General features: G+C 36.1%; 3 protein-coding genes across 3 annotated transcripts; all 3 read right to left on the bottom strand.

Moving 5' to 3' along the window:
* Positions 1–620: 620 nt before the first annotated feature.
* LOC110277004 (receptor-like protein 52) lies at positions 621–6,654 on the bottom strand. The gene is given in 5 exon segments (XM_021134141.2): positions 621–820; positions 823–984; positions 987–3,300; positions 3,408–4,371; positions 6,005–6,654. Coding segments are annotated over 4 exon segments (3,117 nt in total). The 5' UTR covers positions 3,990–4,371; positions 6,005–6,654; the 3' UTR covers positions 621–761.
* A 1,255-nt stretch (positions 6,655–7,909) lies between these two features.
* On the bottom strand, positions 7,910–11,295 carry LOC107471800 (receptor-like protein EIX1). Its single transcript, XM_021133448.2, has 2 exons — positions 10,544–11,295; positions 7,910–10,467 (listed from the first exon to the last, which is right to left on the bottom strand). The coding sequence occupies exons 1-2, from the start codon at positions 11,228–11,230 to the stop codon at positions 8,050–8,052; spliced, it is 3,105 nt and encodes a 1,034-aa protein (XP_020989107.1). The 5' UTR covers positions 11,231–11,295; the 3' UTR covers positions 7,910–8,049.
* A 1,274-nt stretch (positions 11,296–12,569) lies between these two features.
* On the bottom strand, positions 12,570–15,856 carry LOC107471799 (receptor-like protein EIX2). The gene is made up of 2 exons (XM_016091293.3): positions 15,179–15,856; positions 12,570–15,102 (listed from the first exon to the last, which is right to left on the bottom strand). Exons 1-2 carry the CDS (start codon positions 15,854–15,856, stop codon positions 12,688–12,690), a joined length of 3,093 nt encoding a protein of 1,030 aa, XP_015946779.1. The 3' UTR covers positions 12,570–12,687.
* Between the last annotated feature and the right edge of the window lie 263 nt (positions 15,857–16,119).

Below are 16,119 nucleotides of genomic sequence, written 5' to 3'. Positions count from 1 at the left end.
ATATCTTGAATCTTTTATCTTTTTTGCCCCCTCCCCCATGGTTTATATTTTAGCATTCTTGTTCTACTAACTGATTGTGATGAATTGAGAAAGAGGTCTCATTGCTTCTTTGTTATGTTCAAGCAAGTGAGTTAATGTTTTAATCGAATCAAATAATTTACTATCATCAAGACTAAACTATGCAAAATGCTATAGTATATTGCTAAAGAATTGAAATTTTTTCATATTATTATTTTTTTACATGATATATAAGACCTTTTGGCCACATATACTTTCCACAAGCTTAAGGAATTACTAGTCTTATTCGATTAGATCATTAGGTGTGTGTTCCTTTGCACATTATTTGTTATAGAATGAATGCTAACAAAACTGAATCAATAGCCTCTGCCCTCTGTAACCAGGAAGTATATTGAACCACAAATGAAGTGTATACTTACATAACAGTTGTGGTATGGTTACTGCTGCATTGAATCAAGGTTCAGAGAAAATGAAATTAAAAGGAATTTAAGAAAAGTGGTGCATCAAAAGAGGTGAATTGCAGAAGGGAGCTATAAACTCAACTTCAATTTAGAACTTTGTTAGATATGTTGTTCTGTTTTATGCAGAGGTTCTTCAGGAGATTAAACATCAAATGACAATCTCTATTACAAATTCATGCATACACATACATTCATACATGCATCAAACATCATTCACTTTCCTTAATTTATTTCCACCTTTGATTCTTCAAAATAAAAATAAAAACACACATGAATACATGATCAAGCAACAAGGCTTCTCATCATCATCCACTTCTTATTGTAGTTGTGACATAGATCGTGTCGGCTAAATCTTCCGCCCATCTGAAGTAAGCGTGCCTCCAAGTTTTATTAAACCACAAAGTCCCAATAACTCACCAAAACCAAGTTGCAAAGCCAATTGCAATAACAAAGTAAAACAACCACTTTTCCAACCTATCTGCTTTGCTGTATTCATCTTTTTTTTTTTGGTCGGTCTGTCTTCATCTTCAAATTCATTGCTCCCAGGAACTTGATGTGGACCACATTCGTTGGGTAGAGGAGATCCACATAGATATGGGTTGCCAGCATAACTCGATGAATCATAAGTTGAAAACTGGTCATCTGTAGGAATTGGGCCAGAGAAGTTATTGTATGACAAGTTTAACTGACTTAGTAATATTAAATCTAACATGCTGCTTGGAATTGTACCCGAGAGTTGGTTACTTGAAACGTCAAAGGATTCAAGTGATGTCATATCCCGTATCATGTAAGGGATCTTTCCGATCAAATGGTTGTTTGATAGATTCAAGCTATGCAAACCATTGAGCAATGTTATTCCTTTTGGAATGGAGCCAACCAAATTATTCTGGGACAAATCCATGATGACTACAAGCTTTCTTATGTAGTCAAGTTCTCTTCCTTTCATGGCTTCTATAACATCCTCAGCTTCCCAACCCCATTCAAATACTCGTACAAAGTGGGGTTGAGAAGTAGGAGACAAAGTGGAAGTCATTCCTCGAAGATTGCCTATGCAGCGAGGTATTGAACCATTTAAATTGTTGCGAGAAAGGTCCAAGATTTTAAGTGATGATAGTTCACATATCTGTGAAGGAATGCTACCACTCAGCATGTTTTGCTGCAATCTTAGAATTTGTAGTGAAGAAAATGTGTTAGCACTCCATGATGGGATGGTGCCAGAAAGTTGATTCTCTCCGAGATCCATAATCAATAAATGTGGCAAATTTGTCATAGATGCTAGAAACTCTCCATGAAGACGGTTATTGTTCAAATGCAACCATCTTAGAGAGGAAAGATTCCCAAATGAACTTGGAACATCCCCTGAGAGTTTGTTGGATGACAAATTTATTTCTTCCCATACTTTGTTATCTTTCCAACAAATGGGGATTTTACCAGATAGTCTGTTCTTTGAAAGGTCAAGGATATGCAAATCAACTTGGCACAATGATTTTGGAATTGAACCATTTATGAGATTATTTCCAAGGATCAAGTCCCCCAAAGAGGGCATTATATGACCAATATGTTCAGGAAGTGAGCCACTGATATGATTATGGGAGAGATTCAAATACACCATTTCTGGGATAAACAAAGGCCAACTTTCTTCCCCTGTAATGGGTCCATTCAAATTGTTTGAAGATAGATCCAAGTATGATAGAACCCCAAGTTTTTGAAAATTAATACAAATTCTCCCATCTAGTTTATTCCTTGAAAGATCAAGCCGATTAAGATTTACAAGTTGGTTAAGACTTGTAGGGATGATTCCTTTTAAATAATTATTTGACAAATCAAGGTTCGTTAGATTTATTAGTTGACCAAGACTCGAAGGAATGGATCCCATTAAATAATTATTTGAGACATCAAGAACTTGTAAATTTACAAGTTTTCCAAGATTTTCAGGAATAATTCCCTCTAAATAATTATTTGAGACATCAAAATGTTGTAAATTTACAAGTTGTCCCATGAAATTAGGAAGGTTCCCTTCTAATGTATTGTTGGACAAATATAAATTCTTCAAATTCAGTAATTTTCCAAAAGAAGAGGGAATGGGACCATAGAAAAAATTATCTTGGAGATAGAGATTGCCTAGATTTTCAAGTTGTCCTAACCAAGATGGCAAATAATCATTAAAGTTATTTTCACTCAAGTCAAGATCCTCCAAATCATGTCTAATGCAGGTAGACAAATCATTGTTTCCAATGGATTCTGTTAGGAGGTTGCTTCCTCCTATATATAACCTTTTCAGGTGACACATATTTTTTAAAATGGATGAAATGGAACATTCCATATATCTTAATTTATTACTTGAAAGACTGAGATAGACAAGTTTCTTTAACTCAACAAACCAAGATGGAACTGAAGTGAAAGAGTTGTCAGAAAGGTCAAGGAACTCAATGCTAGTCATATTTTGTAAAGCATCCGGAATTGTACCATGGAAGCTATTAGATGAAAGAAAAAGATGCTCGAGTTTTTCAAACTTGTGAAACCAAGATGGAAGAGAGTCAAAATTATTCTCAGAAAGGTTTAATAATTCAATAGAAGTTGCATTTTGAAAAGCATTTGGAATTGGACCATGAAGCCCACACCCTGAAAGATCAAGATACTCAAGTTTTTTAAAGTTGCCAAACCAAGATGGAATTGAAGTAAGCTTGTTCCCACCAAAATCAAGATGCATAAGAGATGTCAGGTTTTGTAAAGCATCCAAATTTGACACACTAAGTCCATTGGCAGCAAGACTTAGGAATTGAAGTTTAGGAGCAATGATGGTGAGATTAATAATATTAACCTGAGTGAGGAAGAACAAGAAGCAGCTTTGTCAAGTCCACAAATTATTAACCATCCAAGTAACAAGTTAGGACAACAGATAGAGATAACGGAAGCATGTTTAAATACCTGAGCATAGCTCATGTCGAGGTGCTCCAGCAATGACAGTTGAGAAATCCAATTGATGTTGCTATCTTCTGAAAATTCATTCCAACTCAGATCAAGAAAGTGGAGGTTGGTAAGATTTCCAAGATTGCTGGGTATTTTCCCGCCAAAACCAGCATCAGAGAGTGATAAATACCTGAGGCATTGCATAGAACCAATGAACATCGGTATGGGACTCCCATAGAATTCATTTCCAGTCAAGTCCAAATGAGTCAAGTATTCCAGTTCCAGCAGCGATGAATTAACATTCCCACCTTCTAAATATTGATCGTAAGGAGAGGCGAGATCAAGCATGACAACATGACCAGTAACATTGTCGCAGCCGATCCCTTCCCATTGGCAACAGTCATGGCCATGCCAGGAGGAAAGCATGTTAAATGGATCAGTCAGGGATGCTTTGAACTTCACAAGAGCTTGCCTCTCTCGTTCAAGACATGGAGAGTGGAGGAGAGTACTTGAATTTGCAGAAATGCCTGCAATTTCAGCCATTACCATCACAAGTACCAATAGTGCGCATGCAGTAACACTTTGGTATCTAATTCCCATTTTCAGTGGAATATAATAAAACATATTATTGATGATATTTAATTTGTTAGTGCCTTTCACTCCACTCACTCCATCACATTATATATACATACTTATCATGAACAAGTCATGAATCATGGTTACTTTCTAGGAAGAAGCATAATGGAATAATAATGAACCCAAAGTTTACGTTCAAAGACCAAGACTCTTGCGTGTGGAGTGAAGTCGTAGTCTCCGATGACAACTACGTCTCGAGAAAATGTATACGAATCTGAGATGGATGCCACTCTTTCTTTTCGTCTCTGCATGACCCATTCATTAATTGACCCAATAACTCTCTCACCCTTTGTTACGCCAACCAACGAGAGTCAATGATTATAATTTCGTTGTAATTTCTTCGTACCTAAGATAATCAATTATAAGTTATAACACTGAATATTAGTCCACACCTTGAATCAACATCTTATTCTTATACAGTTATACTTTTTAGAATTTAATACGTGTATCTATATTATTGATCAAATAATAACAAAAAATAATAAACTTTATTAGTTGTGAAATAAATGACCATTTGTATCCATAAAAGATGAAAATACTAACATATGTACCCACACTAAATCAAAACTAAACTTGTATCCACGCAAGATGCCCTATGTGTGACAAAAATACTCTATGTAACATTCCAACCCTCCAAAGACAAAATACTTCTGTCACATAGAGGGCATGGTACAAGTTTAGTTTTGATTTAGTGTGGATACATATGTCAGTATTTTTATCTTTTATGGGTACAAATGGTCATTTATTCATTAGTGGTGTAACGTTATTCTTATAAAAAATAGACTGGCAATATTTTTCACCACGAATAAATTACTATTTGTACCCATAAAAGATATAGATGCTGACAAATGTACCCATATAAAAATAAAACGACAATTATAACTGCGGAAGATGGCTTTTCGTGTGCTAAGAATACTCGGACATTGGATCCGTTAGGGTATTTTTGGCACAGAAGTCGTAGGTATAATTGTCGTTTTATTCTTATATGAATATATTTGTCAGTGTTGATATCTTTCATGTATACAGATGATAATTTATTCTTTTCACCACGGCAACAATAATGAACATAATCAATCAAGGTTTTTTGTTTAATTTTATTTAATATACTTCAGAGCTTACAAGCTCCCAGCAAGGGACGCGAGAGTTACAAGAGAGTGAAGAGACAACAATACAAATCCACATAGAGCAATAACACAAACAGTATAGACCAAGAAGGAAATTATTATCCTCTAGGTCCAAGAACTTGCATCCTAATTATTAAAGCTAGATTAGTAGGATTGCGTATAAGGTTATTTAAATTGCAATAAAAATAATGAAAGTAACTTAATTATTGTATTAAAGAAAGTTTTATTCAATACTCATAATATAGTACATAATATTTCTTCATATAATGACCAAATTTATTGCTTATTACTCTCTGGATCATGGCCACTCATTGCGGTTTGAGTACATTGAGAAGCCAATAATTCCATCTGTCACTCATCGTTCAGATATAATGTCTTTTATGATTGAGATTGTTGTTCTTAGTCAGCTTCTTAAGAAGTTTAAATAGATCTATAATTGATTTTAATATAGATCTTAATGGTATGTCTGGATTATGATTTTTCTTATTTAATTTCTTCAAAAAACAAATTTAGTTAACTTTGTAAGTTAGTTTTTGGCTGAAAGTTAGTTAACTTATGACAGCGGTCAGTATTTAATTCTTAGTTAGGTTTAAGCAGATTTGTCAGAGTCCAAAATGAACTATGACCAGAGCTCAGTGGCAGCAACTTCAATTCAAACAGCAGCAACGACTATGTGACGGATGTAATCTCGACAACAACAGCAGCATCGCTACCGCTTCTATCCCGTAACAAACAACATCAAAAGCAAATTAATCAAAAAAGACGGCACCAACATGGAGCGAGACAGTAAGGTAGATAAAGGCGGAACAGGAATAGAAAGAGATGTCAATTACAAACAGAATGGGTTTGTTTTACCAAGGTAAAGGTATAGCAGTGGTGGCTCTTGGCGGCAACAATTTCGACGACTCCGGCGGCAACATTCATGGCCCCATAGACTCCGGCAATCAATGAAAAACTAAAAGCAGAAGCAGAACAGAACAATCCCTTCTCCGGTGACTTCCTCCATCTGCAAGGGAGGCAACCGCAATGACAGTAGAAGAACAGAAGGCTGGCTCTATCTCGCGGTGGTGGAAGGCAGCAGCATCTCGGCGAAGAGCTCCAGCAGAGCTCCCCTTTCTCTCTCCCGTTTGCGCCCTCCTTCTCTGCCCTGTTTGGTGACGACGATGGCCTCAACCGGGACGGCGACGGTCTCGATCAACGGCAGCAGCGGCGACGGGAACAACGACGACGACAGGACTCCCTCCTTCCTCTTCTCCGTCGCGCGCTTTCCTCTTTCTCCATGGAAGGTCTGCGATCTCACTCTAATCTCTCTCGTGCGTCTCTTCTTTTCTCTGCAACGGCAACAGCTGCGCCCAGCCCCGCCGGCATCGTCTCTTCCCTCTTCTCCCTTTCTTCTTCTTCCTTTCTTCTTCAATCGCTCCCCCTCTGATTTCTGTTCTCCTCCCTTTCTCTTTTTCTTTCTCCTGTTGGTGGGTGTAATGAAATTAGGATAAAATTAGGGATTTTTGGATTAGGGTTAAAGTTGGAAACAGAAGGGTAAGAATAAGTTAGGAATTTTAATAAAATTAGAGGGGAGGATGGTCATAAAAAAAAGATCCTTTCTAATCGTTTTTTAAATTCTTTTTTGGTATCGGAGGCAGTTTTTGAGGCTGGGTTCTGTGGTTTTCTATGTCTGGAAGAAGTTCGGAAGTTTAACTAAGAAAATCCCTCTTTCATAATCAAGCTACTGAAAAGTAATCTACAGAGATCAAGGGCCGTGAGTTTAAGCTTATACATTTATCCATAAGGAAACTTAAATACACCTTGAGAAATATGCATATTCTCATACACAGTTTTTAAGTCTTATAAAAGCTGCAATGTAGCATGTGTATAATTTAGTAGTTGTCTTGATAGTTTCCTCTTAATTTTTTTTTCCTCATTACACACTTTTGCATTTTTCATAATGGTTTTATGTTCTTGAAATCTGTTTATATTGATCATATCTTGAATCATTTATCTTTTTTGCCCCCCTCCCCCGTGCTTTATATTTTAGCATTGTTGTTTCACTAACTGATTGTGATGAGCTGAGAAAGAGGTCTCATTGCTTCTTTGTTATGTTCAATCAACTGAGAATCAGTGTTTTAATTGAACCAAATAATTTACTATCATCATGACTAAATTATGTATAATGCTATAGTATATTGCTAGAGAATTGAATCATCTGACATTATTATTTTTTTACATGATATATAAGACCATTTGGAATTACTAGTCTTATTCGATTAGATCATTAGGTGTGTGTTCCGTTGCACATTATTTGTTATAGAATGAATGCTAACAAAATTGAATCAATAGCCTCTGCCCTCTGTAACCAGCAAGTATATTGAACCATAAATGAAGTGTATAGTTACGTAACAGTTGTGGTATGGTTACTGCTGCATTGAATCAAGGTTCAGAGAAAACTAAATTAAAAGGAATTTAAGAAAATTGCTGCATCAAAAGAGGTGAATAAGGAAGCTACAAACTCAACTTCAATTTATAACTTTGTTAGATATGTTGCTCTGTTTTATGCAGGAGATTAAACATCAAATGACAATCTCTATTACAAATTCATGTTAGAATATAATTAGGATTAATTAGGATCAATTAGTATTATTTACCATATTTGAATATTTATTATAGGATATTACGTTTTTATTATTTCGATTCTCTTAACACCTATAAATACCCTTCTATATTATATTATTCAAGACAACTTGAAAACATTCAATAATACACAAATCCTTTATCCTTTCTCCAAATTAGTCTCTTGTTTCTAACACATACATTCATACATGCATCAAACATCATTCACTTTCCTTAATTTATTTCCACCTTTGATTCTTCAAAATAAAAATAAAAACACACACATGAATACATGATCAAGCAACAACACGGTTTCTCTTCATCATCCACTTCTTCAATTTTGCCATTCTTATTGCAGTTGTGACATAGATCGTGTCGGCTAAATCTTCCACCCATCTGAAGTAAGCATGCCTCCAAGTTTTCTTGAACCACAAAGTCCCAATAACTCCCCAAAACCCAGTTGCAAAGCCAATTGCAATGACAAGGTAGAACAACCACTTTTCCAACTTATCTAAGTTGCTGTCTTCATCTTCAAATTCACTTCCCCCATAAACTTGGTGTAAATAACCACATTTGTTGGGTAAAGGAAATCCACAGAGATATGGGTTTCCAGCATAACTCGATGAATCATAAGTTAAAAACTGGTTATCTGTGGGAATTGGTCCAGAGAAGTTATTGTACGACAAATATAAATGACTTAGTGATGTTAAAGCTAACATGCTGCTTGGAATTGTACCCGAGAGTTGGTTACTCGAAACATCAAAGGATTCAAGTGATCTCATATCCCCTATCATGTTAGGGATCTTTCCAATCAAATGATTGTTTGATAGATTCAAGCTATGCAAACCATTGAGCAATGTTATTCCTTTTGGAATGGAGCCAACCAAATTATTCTCGGACAAGTCCATGATGACTACAAGCTTCAAGATTCTTATGTAGTCAAGTTCTCTTCCTTTTATGACTTCTATCACATCCTCAGTTGTCCAACCAGATTCTTGTGCAAGAGACGAATTGTGAAGCTCGTCCGCAGATGAAGTAGGAGACAATGCGGGAGCCTCAAGAGTCATTCCTCGAAGATTGCCTATGCAGCGAGGTATTGAACCATTTAAATTGTTGCGAGAAAGGTCCAAGATTTTAATGGATGAGAGTTCACATATCTGTGAAGGAATGCTACCACTTAACCTGTTTTGCCGCAATCTTAGAATTTGTAGTGAAGAAAATGTGTTAGCACTCCATGATGGGATGGTGCCAGAAAGTTGATTCTCTCCGAGATCAATAATCAACAACTGTGGCAAATTTCTCATAGATGCTAGGAATTCTCCATGAAGACTGTTATTGTTCAAATGCAACCATGACAGAGTGGAGAGATTCCCAAATGAGGTTGGAAAAGCTCCTGTGAGTTTGTTGGATGACAAATTTATTTCTTCCCATTCTCCGTTCTCCTTCCAACAATTGGGGATTTCACCAGATATTCTGTTCTTTGAAAGGTCCAGGACTCTCAAATCAAGCTGGCACAATGATTTTGGAATTGAACCATTTATGAGGTTATTTCCAAGAATCAAGGACCTCAATTTGGGCATTATATGACCAATATGTTCAGGAAGTGAGCCACTGATCTGATTATGGGAGAGATTCAAATACCACATTTCTGGGATAAACAAAGGCCAACCTTTTTCCCCTGTAATGGGTCCATTCAAATTGTTTGAAGATAGATCCAAGTGTGATAGAACCCCAAGTTTTTGAAAATCAATACAAATTCTCCCATTTAATTTATTCCTTGAAAGATCAAGGAAAGACAGATTTACAAGTTGGTTAAGACTTGCAGGGATGATCCCTTTTAAATAATTATTTGACAAACCAAGGATAGTTAGATTTATAAGTTGGCCAAGACTCGAAGGAATGGATCCCGTTAGATAATTATTTGAGATATCAAAATATTGTAAATTTACAAGTTGTTCAAGATTTTGAGTAATCGTTCCATTAAATGAATTATTTGAAAGATCGACCACCTGTAAATTTACACGTTGTCCCATAAAATCTGGAAGATCCCCTTCTAACTTGTTGTTGGATAGATATAACCTTTTCAATTTCAGTAATTTTCCAAAAGAAGAGGGAATGGGACCATAGAAAAAATTATTTTGGAGATTAAGGTTGCCTAGATTTTCAAGTTGTCCTAACCAAGATGGCAAATGATTGTTAAATTCATTTTCACTCAAGTCAAGATCCTCCAAATCATGTCTAATGCAGGTAGACAAATCATTGTTTCCAATGGATTCTTTTCGGAGTTTGTTTCCTGCTATATATAGACTTTTCAGGTGACACATATTTTTTAAAATGGATGAAATGGAACATTCCATGGATGTTAATTTATTACTTGAAAGACTGAGATAGACAAGTTTCTTTAACTCAACAAACCAAGATGGAACTGAAGTGAAAGAGTTGTCAGAAAGGTCAAGGACCTCAATGCTAGTCATATTTTGTAAAGCATCCGGAATTGTACCTTGGAAGTTATTAGATGAAAGAAAAAGATGCTTGAGTTTCTCAAACTTGTGAAACCAGGATGGAAGGGAGTCAAAATTGTTCCAAGAAAGATCCAAAAATTCAATAGAAGTTGCATTTTGGAAAGCATCCAAATTTGATACATTAAGTCTATTGTGGGCAAGAGTTAGGATTTGAAGGTTAGGAGCACTGATGGTGACATTAAGAATATCAACCTGAGCGAGGAACAAGAAGCAACTTTGTCATGTCCACAAATTATTAACCATCCAAGCAATAAGTTAGGACAAATACCTGCAACCCATAGTAAATAGAGCTCATGTCGAGGTGCTCCAGCAATGGCAGTTGAGAAATCCAATTGATGTTGCTGTCTGGTGAAAATCCATTCCCACTCAGATCAAGAAAGTGGAGGTTGGTGAGATTTCCAAGATTGCTGGGTATTCTCCCGCCAAAACCAGCATCAGAGAGGGATAAATACCTGAGGCGTTGCATAGAACCAATGAACATCGGTATGGGACTCCAACAGAAGTCATTTCCAGTCAAGTCCAAATGAGTCAAGAATTCCAGTTCCAGTAGGGACGAAGTAACATTCCCAGCTTCTAAATATTGATCGAAGAAAGGGTTACATTCACTTGATATAACCTCCTCATAATCATATTCTTCCGGCGTGTATTCAATTTGTGCCTCGGATCTCCTGCATTTCAGATAAGGAGTGGTAAGATCAAGCATGACAACGTGACCGGTAACATTGTCGCAGCCGATCCCTTTCCATCGGCAGCAGTCATGGCCATGCCAGGAGGAAAGCAGGTTTGATGAATCATTCAGGGATGCTTTGAACTTCACAAGAGCTTGCCTCTCTCTTTCAACACACAGAGAGTGGAGGAGAGTACTTGAATTCGCACAAATGCCTGCAATTTCAGCCATTACCATCACAAGTACCAATAGCGCGCATGCAGTAACATTTTGGTATCTAATTCTCATTTTCAGTGGAATATAATAGATATTATTGATGATATCTGATTTGTTTGTGGCTTTCACTCCACTCACTCAATCACATTATATATACATACTCATCATGAACAAGTCATGAATCATGGTTACTTTCTCGGAAGAAGCAGAATTGAATAATAATGAACCCAACGTTTACGTTCAAAGACCAAGACTCTTGCGGGGTAAAGTTGTAATCTCCATTCTCCAGTGACAAATACGTGTCGAGAAAATGTATATCAATCTGACTATCTGAGATGGATGCCACTCTTTTTTTCAACTCTGTATGACCCATGCATTAATCGACCCAATAAATCTCTCACCCTTTGTTACGCCAACCAACGATAGTCAATGATTATAATTTCGTTGTAATGTTTTTTGTTTTTTTTTAACCAAAGATAAGAGACTCGAACCCACAACCTCTAAATTGAATATGGGGAGACTATACCATTTGAGCTATTATCATTGGCAGTCGTGTGTAATGTTATTCTTATAAAAAATAGACTGGCAATATTTTTCACCACGGCAACAATAATGAACAAAATCAATCAAGGTTTTTTGTTTAATTTTATTTTATATAGTTCAGAGCTTACAAGCTCCCAGCAAGGGACGTGAGAGTTACAAGAGACAACAATACAAATCCACAGAGCAATAACACAAACCATATAGACCAAGAAGGAAATTATTATCCTGTAGGTCCAACAACTTGCATCCTAATTATTAAAGCTAGATTAGTAGGATTGCGTTTAAGGTTATTTAAATTAAAATAAAAATAATGAAAGTAACTTAATTATCGTATTACCTGTCAAAAAAAAAAACTTAATTATTGTATTAAAAAAAGTTTTATTCAATACTCATAATATTTCTTCATATAATGACCAAATTTATTGCTTATTACTCTCTGCATCATGGCCACTTGTTGCGGTTTGAGTACAATGGAACTTCTTAATTGTTTCGAGGTACATCCATTGAGAAGCCAATAATTTCATCTGTCACTCATCGTTCAGATGGAATGTCTTTTATGATTGAATCATTGTTTCATTTTGCTGATTCAATTGACTGATATTCTTGGTCTTAGTCAGTTTCTTAAGAAGTTTAAACAGGTCTACAATTGATTTTAATACAGATCTTAACGGTGTGTTTGATTATGGTTTTTCTTATTTAATTTCTTCAAAATACAAATTTAGTTAACTTTTTAAGTGTATAGTTACATAACAGTTGTGGTATGGTTACTGCTGCATTGAATCAAGGTTCAGAGAAAATTACATCAAAAGGAATTTAAGAAAATCGGTGCATCAAAAGAGGTGATTAAACATCAAATGACAATCTCTATTACAAATTCATGCATACACATACATTCATACATGCATCAAACATCATTCACTTTACTTAATTTATTTCTACCTTTGATTCTTCTAAATAAAAATAAAAACACACACATGAATACATGATCAAGCGACAACACGGTTTCTCTTCATCATCCACTTCTTCAATTTTGCCATTCTTATTGCAGTTGTGACATAGATCGTGTCAGCTAAATCTTCCACCCATCTGAAGTAAGCATGCCTCCAAGTTTTCTTGAACCACAAAGTCCCAATAACTCCCCAAAACCCAGTTGCAAAGCCAATTGCAATGACAAGGTAGAACAACCACTTTTCCAAGTTATCTAATTTGCTGTCATCATCTTCAAGTTCACTGCTCCCATGATCTTCATGTAAATAACCACATTTGTTGGGTAGAGGATATCCACAGAGATATGGGTTGCCAGCATAACTCGATGAATTATAAGTTGAAAACTGGTTTTCTGTGGGAATTGGTCCAGAGAAGTTATTATAGGACAAATTTAAAAGACTTAGTGATGTTAAAGCTGGCATGCTGCTTGGAATTGTGCCCGAGAGTTGATTACTTGAAACATCAAAGGATTCAAGTGATCTCATATCCCCTATCTTGTTAGGGATCTTTCCGATCAAATGATTGTTTGATAGATTCAAGCTATGCAATCCGTCGAGCAATGTTATTTCTTTCGGAATGGAGCCAACCAAATTATTCTCGGACAAATCCATGTGGACTAAAAACTTCAAGATTCTTATGTAGTCAAGTTCTCTTCCTTTCACGACTTCTTTGACATTCTCAGCTTGCCAATCAGAATCTGGTGGAAGAGCAGGTCCAGAAGCAATAGATGAAGTAGCAGATAAAGCAGAACCCTCAAGAATCATTCCTTGAATATTGCCTATGCACCGAGGAATTGAACCATTTAAATTGTTGCGAGAAAGGTCCAAGATTCTAAGTGATGATAGTTCACATAGCTGTGAAGGAATGCTACCATTCAACATGTTTTGCCGCAATCTTAGGACTTGTAGTGTAGGAAATGTGTTCGCACTCCATGATGGGATGGGGCCAGAAAGTTGATTTTCTCCGAGATCCATAATCAATAAATATGGCAAATTTCTCATAGATGCTAGAAACTCTCCATGAAGACTGTTATTGTTCAAATGCAACCATGACAGAGTGGAGAGATTCCAAAATGAGCTTGGAAAAGTCCCTGTGAGTTTGTTGGATGACAAATTTATTTCGTCCCATTTTCTGTTATCCTTCCAACAATTGGGGATTTTACCAGATAGTCTGTTCTTTGAAAGATCAAGGATACTCAAATCATCAACTTGGCACAATGATTTTGGAATTGAACCATTTATGAGGTTATTTCCAAGAATCAAGTACCCTAATTTGGGCATTATATGACCAATATGTTCAGGAAGTGACCCACTGATTTGATTATGTGAGAGATTCAAATACCACATTTCTGAGAGAACCAAAAGCCTGCTTTCTTCCACTGTAATGGGTCCATTCAAATTGTTTGAAGACAGATCCAGGTATGATAGATTCACAAGTTTTTGAAAATCAATACAAATTTTCCCATCTAGTTTATTCCTTGAAAGATCAAGCCTATTAAGATTTACAAGCTGGTTAATACTTGTAGGGATGATTCCTTTTAAAAAATTAATTGACAAATCAAGTTTAGTTAGATTTATAAGTTGACCAAGACTCGAAGGAATGGATCCTCTTAGATAATTTTTTGAGACATCAAAATGTTGTAAATTTACAAGTTGCTCAAGATTTTGGGTAATTGTTCCATTAAATGAATTATTTGAAAGATCGACGACATGTAAATTTACAAGTTGTCCCATGAAATCAGGAAGGCCCCCTTCTAACTTGTTGTTGGATAGATATAAATTTTTCAATTTCAGTAATTTTCCAAAAGAAGGGGGAATGAGACCATAGAAAAAATTATCATGGAGATAAAGGTTGCCTAGATTTTCAAGTTGTCCTAACCAAGATGGCAAATGATCGTTAAATTCATTTTTACTCAAGTCAAGATTCTCTAAATCATGTCTAATGCAGGTAGAAAAATCATTGTTTCCAATGGATTCTTTTTGGAGTTTGTTTCCTGCTATATATAGACTTTTCAGGTGACACATATTTTTTAAAATGGATGAAATAGAACATTCCATGGATGTTAATTTATTACTTGAAAGACTGAGATAGACAAGTTTCTTTAACTCAACAAACCAAGATGGAACTGAAGTGAAAGAGTTGTCAGAAAGGTCAAGGACCTCAATGCTAGTCATATTTTGTAAAGTATCCGGAATTGTACCTTGGAAGTTATTAGATGAAAGAAAAAGATGCTTGAGTTTCTCAAACTTGTGAAACCAGGATGGAAGGGAGTCAAAATTGTTCCAAGAAAGATCCAAAAATTCAATAGAAGTTGCATTTTGGAAAGCATCCAAATTTGATACATTAAGTCTATTGTGGGCAAGACTTAGGATTTGAAGGTTAGGAGCACTGATGGTGACATTAAGAATATCAACCTGAGCGAGGAACAAGAAGCAACTTTGTCATGTCCACAAATTATTAACCATCCAAGCAATAAGTTAGGACAAATACCTGCAACCCATAGTAAATAGAGCTCATGTCGAGGTGCTCCAGCAATGGCAGTTGAGAAATCCAATTGATGTTGCTGGCTGGTGAAAATTCGTTGTCACTCAGATCAAGAAAGTGGAGGTTGGTGAGATTTCCAAGATTGCTGGGTATTCTCCCACTTAAATAAGCACGAGAGAGGGACAAATACCTCAGGCGTTGCATAGAACAAATAAACATGGGTATGGGACTCGGATAGAAGAAATTTCCACTCAAGTCCAAATGAGTCAAGTATTCCAGTTCCAGCAGCGATGAATTAACATTCCCAGCTTCTAAATATTGATCGTCTAAAAGGTAACAGTTGTCCTCATCATCACTTCTTAACCAATATTCTCCTTCCCACATAGGTCTCCGGCATTTCACAAAAGGAGTAGCGAGATCAAGTATGACAACATGACCAGTAACATTATCACAACCGATCCCTTCCCATTGACAGCAGTCATGGCCATGCCAGGAGGAAAGCAAGTTTGATGAATCAGTCAGGGATGCTTTGAACTTCACAAGAGCTTGCCTCTCTCGTTCAAGACACTGAGGGTGGAGGAGAGTTGTTGAATTTGCACAAATGCATAACTCTGCAATTTCAACAACCACCGCCACAAGTACTAATACTGCGCATGCAGTAACACTTTGGTATCTAACTCTCATTTTCAGTGGAATATAATAGATATTATTGATGATATCAGATTTGTTAGTGCCTTTCACTCGACTCTCTCAATCACATTATATATATACATACTCATCATGAACAAGTCATGAATAATGATGGTTACTTTCTTGGAAGAAGCACAATGGTTACTTTATAGAAGATATATTCTCATGAGTTTGTTGAAATGCCATTGATATGGAATCAAGTACTGCAAGCATAAACGACTGGTAAAGAATAAGTTTATGAATAAAAAAGATAAAAG

Source organism: Arachis duranensis, chromosome 10 (assembly GCF_000817695.3).
Source record: "Arachis duranensis cultivar V14167 chromosome 10, aradu.V14167.gnm2.J7QH, whole genome shotgun sequence".
In the NCBI taxonomy this organism is placed as follows: Eukaryota; Viridiplantae; Streptophyta; class Magnoliopsida; order Fabales; family Fabaceae; genus Arachis; species Arachis duranensis.
This window is presented reverse-complemented; position numbering and strand designations above follow the sequence as displayed.